We start from the raw sequence: 12,340 nt of genomic DNA on the forward strand, positions 1-12,340 counted from the left end.
CGCATAAGAAAAGTGGAACGGTTGAGAGAGGATACCATATAGGGCAGAGAAACACATGCTAATGGTACTCATAACCACAACAATCATCTGCCGTTGTAGCAGGCATCCTCAGCCAGGGAGGGGGGAGTATTTACTAAGAGTTGGGTAGTATCTATGGGACCTCTGGAAGGCCGTTTCTTCACACCCAGCAGGGAACATATGAAGCAAGACCAGTCATCTGGATTTCATTCCTCATTGAGTTGTCACCCCCACAGTTCCCTGTCCATAGCTGATCAGAGGAGGAGATTGGCTCTCAGTGAAGTCTCTCAATACAGTTAATAAGTAAATACTGGCTGGTTTCTAACTGGGCATCTTTATGCTTCTGGATCTCTGTAATTCCCAGCTCACTGTACCCTTTAAACTAAGCCAACATTTTCAAGCCTTAGTTTACACTGGGAGCAGCGATAGAAATTTGCTCGCCCATGCCTAGTGTGAACTGTGGTTAACAAGCAGTAACGTGTTTGAACACAGTGTACTCCCAAGAGCAAAAAAGGAACTGAGCTAAACAAGACCTTCCCTAGACTATTTCTCTTCCTAAATATGCACTTGCTCACACTAATCTTCCACTACAGTTCTGAAGTAATTACCCATTAGGGGAACTCACATAATAAATAAATAAATAAAATAAAACCAGAATAAACCAGTTACCCAGATGAATAAAACCAGTTACCCAGATGACAGTCGTTAAACAGCCTCGAAGATACTCTGTTTCAAACTGCTCTGATTGCATATACAGTCATGGCCGTGCTTTGACCTCTTAGGTAACTGTGTATGCCAGAGGGGTGCAGATGCAGAGAGACCTCTGCTGCCTCCAGCACACCCACATAATTTTGGCTCAGAGAGCTAGGGAGCATGATTAGCACTGCTGCTTTCACTTGGCACGCCCCAGAGGGGGTGTTCCAGTGTTGGCACGAATGCCTCCATAGCAAGCTACAGGGGTGCTTTGGGACAGATCCCTTTTCTGCGGAAAAGGACCTAGGGGTGACAGTGGACGAGAAGCTGGATATGAGTCAGCAGTGTGCCCTTGTTGCCAAGAAGGCCAATGGCATTTTGGGATGTATAAGTAGGGGCATAGCGAGCAGATCGAGGGACGTGATCGTTCCCCTCTATTCGACATTGGTGAGGCCTCATCTGGAGTACTGTGTCCAGGTTTGGGCCCCACACTACAAGAAGGATGTGGATAAATTGGAGAGAGTCCAGCGAAGGGCAACAAAAATGATTAGGGGTCTGGAACACATGACTTATGAGGAGAGGCTGAGGGAGCTGGGATTGTTTAGTCTGCAGAAGAGAAGAATGAGGGGGGATTTGATAGCTGCTTTCAACTACCTGAAAGGGGGTTCCAAAGAGGATGGCTCTAGACTGTTCTCAATGGTAGCAGATGACAGAACGAGGAGTAATGGTCTCAAGTTGCAGTGGGGGAGGTTTAGATTGGATATTAGGAAAAACTTTTTCACTATGAGGGTGGTGAAACACTGGAATGCGTTACCTAGGGAGGTGGTAGAATCTCCTTCCTTAGAGGTTTTTAAGGTCAGGCTTGACAAAACCCTGGCTGGGATGATTTAACTGGGAATTGGTCGTGCTTCGAGCAGGGGGTTGGACCAGATGACCTTCTGGGGTCCCTTCCAACCCTGATATTCTATGATTCTATGATTTACTGTGTGTCACATGCAGGCGTAACGTCCCACCACCAACACACTTGGATGCTAACCCCGTGCTTCGCTGGCTCCCAGGGCCATCATTTATCCCAATGTGTTCAGTGAACTTATTTGGTAGTTCTAAGTTGACATCGGAATGGAAAGAAGCTGGTGGTCAGTGCAGGCAAATGAGTCACTGATCTGCATGTTCTGCCTTGTCTCTTTCCACAAAAGTATTGTATGGGAGTTCTAAGAGCTCCCTGCCATTTCATCTGACAAGCCTAAAGAGGGAGGGATAGAAGATCATGTTCGTGGGGAAAAAATAATCTACGAAAAATGGCATTTTAGATTGTGGGTGATTTTATAAAGAGCATAAAACAAATACATTGTTTTTTTAAGATCTAAGGGCAGTCCATAGTGATCAAAGTTTGCTATAATTTGGCAGTGCTTTATGGGCAGAATAATTTCTCAGCTTGGCCAAGAGCCCAGGTATTTTTATTAAAGTTGCAACCAAAGGTTGGTTATTACTTTGTCCTTCATTTCCTCCCACCGCCCCAGCCCGCATACCCATTGTGCTGGTGATAGATTGGACAGTTCATCTGATATTGCTCTCTGCCGCACTCAGACAGATCATCATCATTTGCATGATTCATGATATCCGTCTAGATTACCATTGATCCAGCACTGTACAGTTCTGGGCTTTTTCCTGAGCTATAATTTTATCTCAAAAGGAACTAACTCTCCTGAGCTTAGTTTGGGGCTAAAGTACGACTACTGGCTCAAGAGCCCTACCAAGGGTATTTTTTTCATATATCTTTGACAACAGGGGTACTGATTTTTGTTTTTAATCAGACTGGAGATGTGAAAGAAGGTACAAGGCATAATGAGTGTTCCTGGTGCAAAAGCCTGTCAATGCAAGTCAAAGTCTAAACACTTCATAACAAAGCCTGAGATCTACCTATGTCAGGGTTTTGCCCCTGCCCAAATGCATTTTCACACTGGTTTGTTAAGACGATGTGAAGTGGGCAATCACTTCCGGGGTGATACACTCACATCTAACCGGATCACTGCATTGACCACAGGGGGCATATGCACTTTTATTAAATAAGGACCCATAAAATAGGAGCAACCATGTTTCGTCTCCTTTCTACAAAAGCATCGTAAGCGTAGCATATGTTAAAATGGCCATTCTATACCTTTGAGTGGTGTTTTAAGAAACATGAGCTGATCAGGGAAATGAAACTGTAATATACTGCAGTCAGTAGCCAAATAGAATGCATTGTTGGATGCAAAGTATAAAAATTTGAGAGCAATTTATGGAGTAAATAATTGAAACGAGTTTCCAACTATATGCCCAAAAATTTATAGTCAGAGTTAGTTATCTGGGAGAACAAGGAGTCTAATTTACCCCAGTCAATGGAGTGACACACCAGGGATCATCTTGGTCTCTGTTCAAAGCATGCCTTGCCTAAGAACTTGTCTACAGGTGCAAATTTACCAATTATACAGCACGATTTCTAAAGTGATAGCATGACTGATTCCAACACTTTCTGGAACTCCATACGGCTGTTGACAAGCAGGGCCAGCTCTAGATTTTTTGTCGTCCCAAGCGCGCAACTGCCCAAGCCCAGAAAAAAAAAAAGGGATAGCCAGAGTGTCACCCCAAGCACGTGCTTGCTTTGCTGGTGCCTAGAGCTGGTTCCTGTTGACAAGCTTTTAACGTTGCTCTAATTGCTAAGACACGGGAGGCTCACTCACCTACTGAAAAGGTTTTTTTCCATAGCTCATACAAGTTGGTGGCTACAGTTCAGTTATAAAACTTTAAGTTCTCTCCCCCGAAGCTGAGCCTACATGCTATACAGCAGATGAAATCATGCCCTTCTTTTACAAGCTGTGATGATTTTATATCTGGGTTGGATACATCATTAGAAATGCCAGAAGATTGTCAGAGTGTGTTAAAACCTACCACAAGAGTTGCATCAGCACAGGGAGGTACTAAATCGAATAGAAAGCTATCAGATAGGTGTAAAATCCCCAAGGCCAAATAGTCCTCTCCATTTCGAGTGGTGGTGCTCTCTCCTTTTTATATAAAAAGGGAGCATCAGCATGGACCTGATCCCACAGGCAGATCCATGCAGCCAGAGCCTTGAGCCCCTGCACAGCCCAGCGTAGCCTTGATAAGCAGAAGTGCTCACCTGCTCAATTTTGGTACCGTCAGTGTGCTGCTGTGCAGCATTTAGCACAACTTTCCCTGCAATTACGGGTTAGAGTTACACTACGAAACCTCAGGTTCCCAGTACCCCTTATCGCTAGGCAATTTGACTCTAGCTCCACCCTCCATGAAAGGCCAAGCCAGAACCCTGGCTCTGAACAGCCATATGTTTGGGGCAAGTTCAAATGTCCACTTCATGGCTGAGAGGAACATTTCTTTTTTTAATCTACAGGGGGAATAGATAAGATGATCTAATGGGCTCTTAGAACCTTAAACTCCTTTTCCCTTGTCTGACCGCCTGAATATACAGGCCCTTAAATTTCAGTTCAGGTTAAGTCTAACATGTTAATGGCAAGATTTTTCATATATCATAGATAATGGTGAGCTTGCTAAGTCCCTTAGCCATGATCTAAGTGCATACTTTAAGAAAGAGTTCTAACTAGTTCTGGTTTTCAGCACGCAGATGTGAGTTTCTTTAACTAACAAACAGTTCTCTACCTGTTAGCAGGATTTTAGTACTGGTAGCAGGTAAATAACTGAGGCATGCTTGAGGGAAGTGCTGTCCCTGGAAATTATCAGAACAGGAGCTGAGCTTATTGAAGTACCACCCTGCCTCAGAATCATAATCATCTCTTTCATACATCCCCAAGAGGCAGTAGTCAGAGTTCTGATAAAGTTCTGTACATTCATTTGTGAAGAACAGAGAGTTTATTAAGCTGACTCGCTTGTCTTCTACAGCATAATACTGGGAGATTCTTTTATGGATTTCGTCCATTGACAGGGCTCTTCCCTGTCTATAAATGCTCTTCCACCTTGATCTTTAGCAACAGCCAGGGTTTTATAGTTTGAGATTCACTTGGAGAATTTAACACTTTTTAAAATTCACTGAATTTAATTTATTCCTTTGTGCTTATTTCAGGAAAGTTACCATCTCTGTATGAACCTTAATTTACAGCCCGTGAATGAAAAATAGGCTTATAAAATCAGTTTCCACCACTGCTCTTTTCACCAAAGCTAATGATTGTGTTATTAACACACATTAATGGCAAAAGGACATTTCTGACTAACACACTGACTGGGCCAGAAGGTGTGGGCTCAAACTGGGAACTATTTCAGGCTGCTGAGTTTTTAGGTGCTGTTCATAGCTCTAACTGTTTTCATCCCCAAAGATGACAACACACTTCACAAACCGCAGGTCTGATCCTGCAAACGCTTTATTACCAAGCGCCGTGCTCATTACAGATGGACGATTGCTACAGGCGGGACTGAGTCAGGGATTGGTGCTGAGCCCTTTCTTCTTTATCCTCTGCCTCTTCTTGGGAAGAGTAACTCGGCATACAGGCTCACGGATGGAGTGAGCAAGTGCTGCATGGGCCCCCCCAGCCTGAAGAGTAATCTAGGTAACATGTGTGACACAAGACAGGATATCTCTGCATCAAATTATAAACTCCTTCTATTGTTTGACACAGTCAGTGGCTCCACGTCTTAGTGAAAATAAGTTGGACATGCCCAATCGGCTGCTGGCTCAACCTCAGGGAACTGGTCTGACAAGGGGCAGGGGGGCTCATAGGAGAGAGAGCGCCCATGCCAGATGATCGTAAGGCAGCAGTTCTGCTGCTGAGGAATACTTTGGTAAATTGTCACTAAAAGAGCCATTGCAGAATCCTTCCACCAAGGATTTCTTCCAAAGAAACTCAAGAGAGAGTCCGTCGCCAATTGCCCTTTGACGTGGGATACAACCACACTGTAGTTGAAGTGTGTTGCTATCTGAACATACTTATCTGCTTGCTGGGCGGTTTCCTGCACCTTCCTCCGAAGCAGCTGATACTGGGCTAGATGGACCAGAGGTCAGATCCACTGGGGCTAGTCCTATGTTTCAGTATTTCTGTGATGGAGTGAGGGGAGTCCCACTACTACTTTTGATACCCGCTGCCCATGAAGTTGACACGCACCATCCCATCCAAATCCCCTCTCCCTAGAATGTCCCAAGAGGCAGAGGGACAAACGCACTCCTTGTAGAAAACCACACGGGCGGAATATCAAAAGCACAATCTGCTAGTAGTTACAGAAATGTCTGAGGAGTCAGAACACCAGTGATTGGTGGATGCCCGAGAAGACGGGATTTCTACGCATATGTTGGGGCACTTTCAAATATACCATGTGAGTTAGCTTACAGAGCACAGAGACCATGATCTGTGCTTCTAAATACATCTGCCAGAAAGTCACACGCTGTGCTTTCTAGCATTTGCAAGCACCCCCGATTACTGATAAAGCTAGCTATTGGGCAGATGGTAGAAGGAAAAAAAAAAAATCTCTATAGGGTGGCGCTATGAACTCCTGTGCAAAAGTTCACACACTGGCTTCAGAGATCTCCCTTTGAGACAAAGTTATAAACCAAGCACAATTATAGCATCAACTGACCAGCCACCACACCCCCTTTGGCCAATAAGGCCATGGCTTCACTGCAAAGTTAGTTAACTCAACTGTGACCCCTAACGTAAGTCTGGTCCACACCAAAAGGGCCAAAGAGGAAAGCAAAACTACAGGGCGGGTGAGAAAGCATACGCTCAGTATGTGGGGGAGACTGTTGGGCTCTGGGTGTTTCACAGGACCACGATAACCCCCTGCACTTTAACAAAGCTCAGTTTGGCCCATATTTTGCACAAGAGATACAAGAGGTAAATCTGGTGTAAAGCCAGAGCAACTCCGTTCACCTTAGCACTGTGCCAGCCTGAAAACACTGCCTCAGAAGGGGGTAAAAATGATCAAACGACACTTGGCTCTGTAACATGCTTTGCAAATGCAAAGCAGCGTATAAAACATCAAGTAATTAATGCTTCCAACACCCCTGTGAGGTAGCCAAGTGTCTGTTAGCCTATGTTTACAGAGCTCTAGTTGCCAGGAGAAACATTTTTCCTATTCATACCAGTTCTGAAAGAAATCAGAAGAGGAGTATACAGATTTCTGTGCTTACAACACAATGAGTGGGCAATTTGTCACTGTGTGTGTGTGTGTCTTTCTTCTAGCACAAGCAAAGTCTATAGCTTGCTGGTGGCAATTGTGCTTTTGGTGATAGTTTTAGTAGGTCAGCGGTGTCCCAAATCCAGCAGAGAAACAACCAACCCCAATAGATGGGGTCTGTTTGGAGCTACATGAGGAGCTTGCAGTGTTCACCATTTCCCGTGCTGTCTCCTGCTCTCTGCGCGATAACATTGTTGGCATCAGATTTTACAGGTCACAGGAAAAAGAACTAAATTAGAATTTTAGAGATCAATGAGTCTGTATTCATTTATATGCAAAAATATTTTAAACGTATCAAGAACAGCTTCTGAAAGCTTATTTTCCCCACATAGGCAAACGATTTTTCATCAGTGAAGGAGAAGGTGGTCAGGGAAGAGGGCCTTAGCTGTTTTCCATGCTAAACTTCTTTGTTTTCCTGTTAACTAAGAATAGATAAGCTTATCTAATTGCTTTGGGGAGGGGGTTCTCTTTTTGCTCCTATGGTTTATGAAATTGTTGGATAAGAAATCTAATTACTTGCTGTCAGTATGTGTTTAATGGAAGAAGCAGACACAAGTGGTAATTTATTTTTCTCAATCACCACATTAGGCCAGAGGTGTAATTTGGATTCCTCTCTCATTTCAGGAGGTGGGCATTTCTTTTGAAGGGTTGAGAAGACTACAGAGGTTGCATGTAAATGTCGAGGGTTTTTGTTAAATAAATAAATCAAGCAATGAGTTCTCTATTTGTATATGATAAAAAAAGAGAACACATTCTCTTTTTATTTAATTTTATTCATACTATATATATAGGTCTGTGTCTGTGCAATTGTACAGCCAGATACCCCAAACCAAAGATGTACCCTCTGGAGAGGGGCGGGGGCCTGTGTTCCAATGGAAGCATATTTCTGCAGCAGTGACCATTTCAGGCTGGGCACTGACATTGTGTGGGAGCAGCATCTACCTACCTTGCCTGTGACATATGCTCATGAATACTTGAAGGTCAACATGTCAGCGCCCTGTATTATGTTAAGAGGGAGGGATTAGGGCAGGGTGCTGCTGCACTGCAAAAAGCTGCTAGGCAGCCCAGTGTATAAAGATCCTACCAAAAATGAGCGAGGCTCATCAAACCCATCCTGGGTTTGGCTTCTTGGGCGCATGCATGCCTGGAAAGGCTGATAGGCAATACAGACCTCATAGGGGAAGTGATGGATATCCACCACTTCTAGTGCATTCTTTAGAAGTATGGAAAAGAATTTGCAAAATAACCTCTGAGGCCTTTTCTTCCACAACGAGCGTGCAGCACATTGGGATGTGGAGAGAGCGTCCCTAAAGCATTTATGGTTTGTTACCACTTCCGCAAACTAACTGAAATGCTTTCTCCTATTCCCACAGTTTGACATGCAAAGGATAACGCTGGAAGAGCTCAAACATATTCTGTATCATGCATTCCAGGATCATTTAACAATGAAGGACATTGAAAACATCATCATCAATGAAGAGGAGAGTTTGAATGAAAACTCTGGCAACTGCCAACCAGAGTTTGAAGGTGGTGAAAAGTTGTTATGCCTTTTCTCTCTAAGCTTTTCTTTGTTATGAAACTCTAGCAGGATCCTGAGGTCCTTTCCGAAGGTTTTAATGGGAACTGACCTGATTAGTACCAGTGAGCACTGGTCTGCTTAAAAGCACGGTGAAAACTGACTATGGACCTCAGAATTTGAGCCTTAATCTTCTTTACTCTGTATCCATGAAAATTGGGGGGGGGGAGGGGCTGAAGTGTTTTAAGTATCAAACTGATACCTTATATGGTTTGCAGTACATTTACAAGGATTGAAAAGGTCATCTACTAACTAGATTTTATGACTACCTCATAGTATCACTTAAAGGGACTATAAAACACTTAGGGATCCTTTACTCTATATCAGTGGTTCGCAAACTTTTGTACTGGTGGCCCCTTTCACACAGAGGCTTGCTGAGTGTGACCCTCCCCCCCTTATAATTTTTTTTCATATTTAAAGTGTTTAATACCAGTGTAAAATGTAGGAGGCAAAGCAGGGTTTGGGGTGGAGTCTGACAGCTCGTGACCGCCCCCCCCCCCCACACCTGCCGTAATAATCTCGCAACCCCCGGAGGGGTCAAGACCCCGGTTTGAGAACGCGTGCTCTATATGATTAACTCCCATCTTTATATAAGATGGATTTTGTGACAAATTTGTCAGGCTCAGTACCAAAATCATGAACCATTTTGGGGTCAATTTCTTGGTATCCTTCCACAAGCAAGGTAAGTCTTCCCCACCAGTTTCCCCTACACACTCTTCCCTTTTCATCACTTATAACACAGTAGCAAACCTACATTTAAACTTAGTCTGGATTTGAAGTCAACAAATTGCTTAAAGGGGAGGAAGAATGGCTGTGTACTTTGTTAGTAGATTTGTTTAAAGCATACTAATCAACCACCACAACCCCCTCCCTAAATCGCCTTCCTTTACTAGAGCTGTGAAACAAAACCATTTTCTTACATTATTTAGTCGGGAGTGAATGCCTAGCATTAGAACCTCTTGCCTTCCAGCTCACTGTTTCATATGCTGCCCCATCTGGCTTTAGGAGCACCACCCCAACCTGCTCTTCATGCTAACTCCAGCTTTTTCAACATCCGTGAGTGTGAGCCCATGCATGAATTGATATGAGTTTTCATGCTCCATTGGGAACAGTTTCAGTCCCTTGGCATGAACCCAAGAAGAGTCAGGTGGTGCAAAAACCAACAACCCCTTCCTCCCCCAAACCAATATCAGTGAAAAATGTCAAGAAACTGAAAAGGTGTTCACCAAAGTGAGCCACCTCTTAAAAAAAATGGTTAGAAGTTTATTACAAGCAGAAAACCCTGCAAAGTGTTCTGAGAGTCTCTGACGAAAGGCTCTTTGGAACAGGAAAGTTAATAATAAAGAAAAATAGGATAGCTCAGTGAGAGGTCAACGGAGGAGGAAATGGTGATTCTCTCAAGAGTAGCTACTTCTCACTGATAGCATTTCTGGGGACTGCACAATGGTTGGTATAAAATGATGAGAGAGAGAGTGCGAGCCAGAGAGCTTCTCAGGGAGACAGGAATCTCTTTAGTTGGCTCATATCCTTGTGAGAGGCAAGTTTTAATCCTTGTAATAGAATTAGCACAATGAATTACAACTGAGCTCTGGAGTCATCTCTCTGACACTGGTTAATTACTATTGATAGTCCTGAAATCACCTAGCACTTGAAACCTGGCATAGTTCTTTCTCTGCAAAAGAGAGAATGTTACCTAGGCAAGCCAACCCATTAGCACAAGAGAGTCAAATTCTGCTTTGTGATATTAATCTACTAAAAAAGTTTAGCCCCTTAAGGTCCCGATCCTGCAAAGATTGACACATACACATGGGCTTAACCTAGCATTCTGGAACTAATTACAGTAAGTCTCTGGATGATTTGAAAGAGACAAGGTGGGTGAGGTGATCTCTTTTATTGGACCACATTAAGAATGACTAGCTTTGTATTCGCAAAATTGGGTTTAAAAAAAAGTTAGTTCAGTGATTCCACAAGCAATGTTAACTGAAGTGCTTGACGGATGGTGTCACATGCAATTTTGGCTTTAATAGTCACAGCCGCTTTTATACTTTACCCAGCGTAAGATTCCAATGGGAAAAATGACTCAAAGTTTAAAAAAAAATCCCATCTAATCTTTCATTTCAAGTTTAAGAATGCTTATCGTAGAATATCAGGGTTGGAAGGGACCTCAGGAGGTCATCTAGTCCAACCCCCTGCTCAAAGCAGGGCCAATCCCCAACTAAATCATCCCAGCCAGGGCTTTGTCAAGCCTGACCTTAAAAACCTCTAAGGAAGGAGATTCCTCCACCTCCCTAGGTAACGCATTCCAGTTCTTCACCACCCTTCTAGTGAAAGTTTTTCCTAATATCCAACCTAAACCTCCCCCACTGCAACTTGAGACCATTACTCCTTGTCCTGTCATCTGCTACCACTGAGAACAGTCTAGAGCCATCCTCTTTGGAACCCCCTTTCAGGTAGTTGAAAGCAGCTATCAAATCCCTGCTCATTCTTCTCTTCTGCAGACTAAACAATCCCAGTTCCCTCAGCCTCTCCTCATAACTCATGTGTTCCAGTCCCCTAATCATTTTTGTTGCCCTCCGCTGGACGTGTTCCAATTTTTCCATATCCTTCCTGTAGTGTGGGGCCCAAAACTGGACACAGTACTCCAGATGAGGCCTCACCAATGTTGAATAGAGGGGAACGATCACATCCCTCCATCTGCTGACAGTGCCCCTACTTATACATCCCAAAATGCCATTGGCCTTCTTGGCAACAACGGCACACTGTTGACTCATATCCAGCTTCTCGTCCACTGTAACCCCTAGGTCCTTTTCTGCAGAACTGCTGCCTAGTCAGTCGGTCCCTAGTCTGTAGCGGTGCATGGGATTGTTCCATCCTAAGTGCAGGACTCTGCACTTGAACCTCAGATTTCTTTTGCCCCAATCCTCTGATTTGTCTAGGTGCCTCTGTATCCTATCCCTACCCTCCAGCGCATCTACCTCTCCTCCCAGTTTAGCATCATCTGCAAACTTGCTGAGGGTGCAGTCCACGCCATTCTCCAGATCATTTATGAAGATATTGAACAAAGCTGGCCCCAGGACCAACCCTTGAGGCACTCCGCTGCCAGCTAGACATGGAGCCGTTGAGCCAGACAATCCAGCCAGCTTTCTATCCACCTTATAGCCCATACTTTAACTTGCTGGCAAGAATACTGTGGGAGACTGTATCAAAAGCTTTGCTAAAGTCAAGGAACACCACGTCCACCGCTTTCCCCTCAGTCACAGAGCCGATTATCTTGTCGTAGAAGGCAACTAGATTAGTCAGGCATGACTTGCCCTTGGTGAATCCATGCTGACTGTTCCTGATCACTTTCCTCTCCTCTAAGTGCTTCAGAATTGATTCCTTGAGGACCTGCTCCATGATTTTTCCAGGGACTGAGGTGAGGCTGACTGGCCTGTAGTTCCCAGGATCCTCCTTCTTCCCTTTTTTAAAGATGGGCACTACATTAGCCTTTTTCCAGTCTTCCGGGACCTTCCCCGATCGCCATGAGTTTTCAAAGATAATGGCCAATGGCTCTGCAATCACATCCGCCAATTCCTTTGGCACTCTCGGATGCAGCGCATCCGGCCCTATGGACTTGTGCTCGTCCAGCTTTTCTAAATAGTCCCGAACCACGTCTTTCTCCACAGAGGGCTGGTCACCTCCTCCCCATGCTGTGCTGCCCAGTGCAGCAGTCTGGGAGCTGACCTTGTTCGTGAAGACAGAGGCAAAAAAAAGCATTGAGTACATTAGCTTTTTCCACATCCTCTGTCACTAGGCTGCCTCCCTCATTCAGTAAGGGGCCCACACTTTCCTTGGCTTTCTTCTTGTTGCTAACATACC

At 44.3% G+C, this 12,340-nt stretch overlaps 1 protein-coding gene across 2 annotated transcripts in view; it reads left to right on the top strand.

The window, feature by feature from the left end:
• CALN1 (calneuron 1) overlaps window positions 1-12,340 on the top strand; it is a 155,334-nt gene that overhangs the window by 134,812 nt on the left and 8,182 nt on the right. The window contains exon 4 of one of the 2 annotated variants that reach the window (XM_077836785.1): window positions 8,280-8,436. In XM_077836785.1, the coding sequence (XP_077692911.1) occupies window positions 8,280-8,436 (157 nt within the window). The remainder of the gene's footprint in view (window positions 1-8,279; window positions 8,437-12,340) is intronic. The other variant, XM_077836786.1, reaches the window with a different exon arrangement.

Source organism: Eretmochelys imbricata, chromosome 17, assembly GCF_965152235.1.
Source record: "Eretmochelys imbricata isolate rEreImb1 chromosome 17, rEreImb1.hap1, whole genome shotgun sequence".
Classification (NCBI taxonomy): Eukaryota; Metazoa; Chordata; order Testudines; family Cheloniidae; genus Eretmochelys; species Eretmochelys imbricata.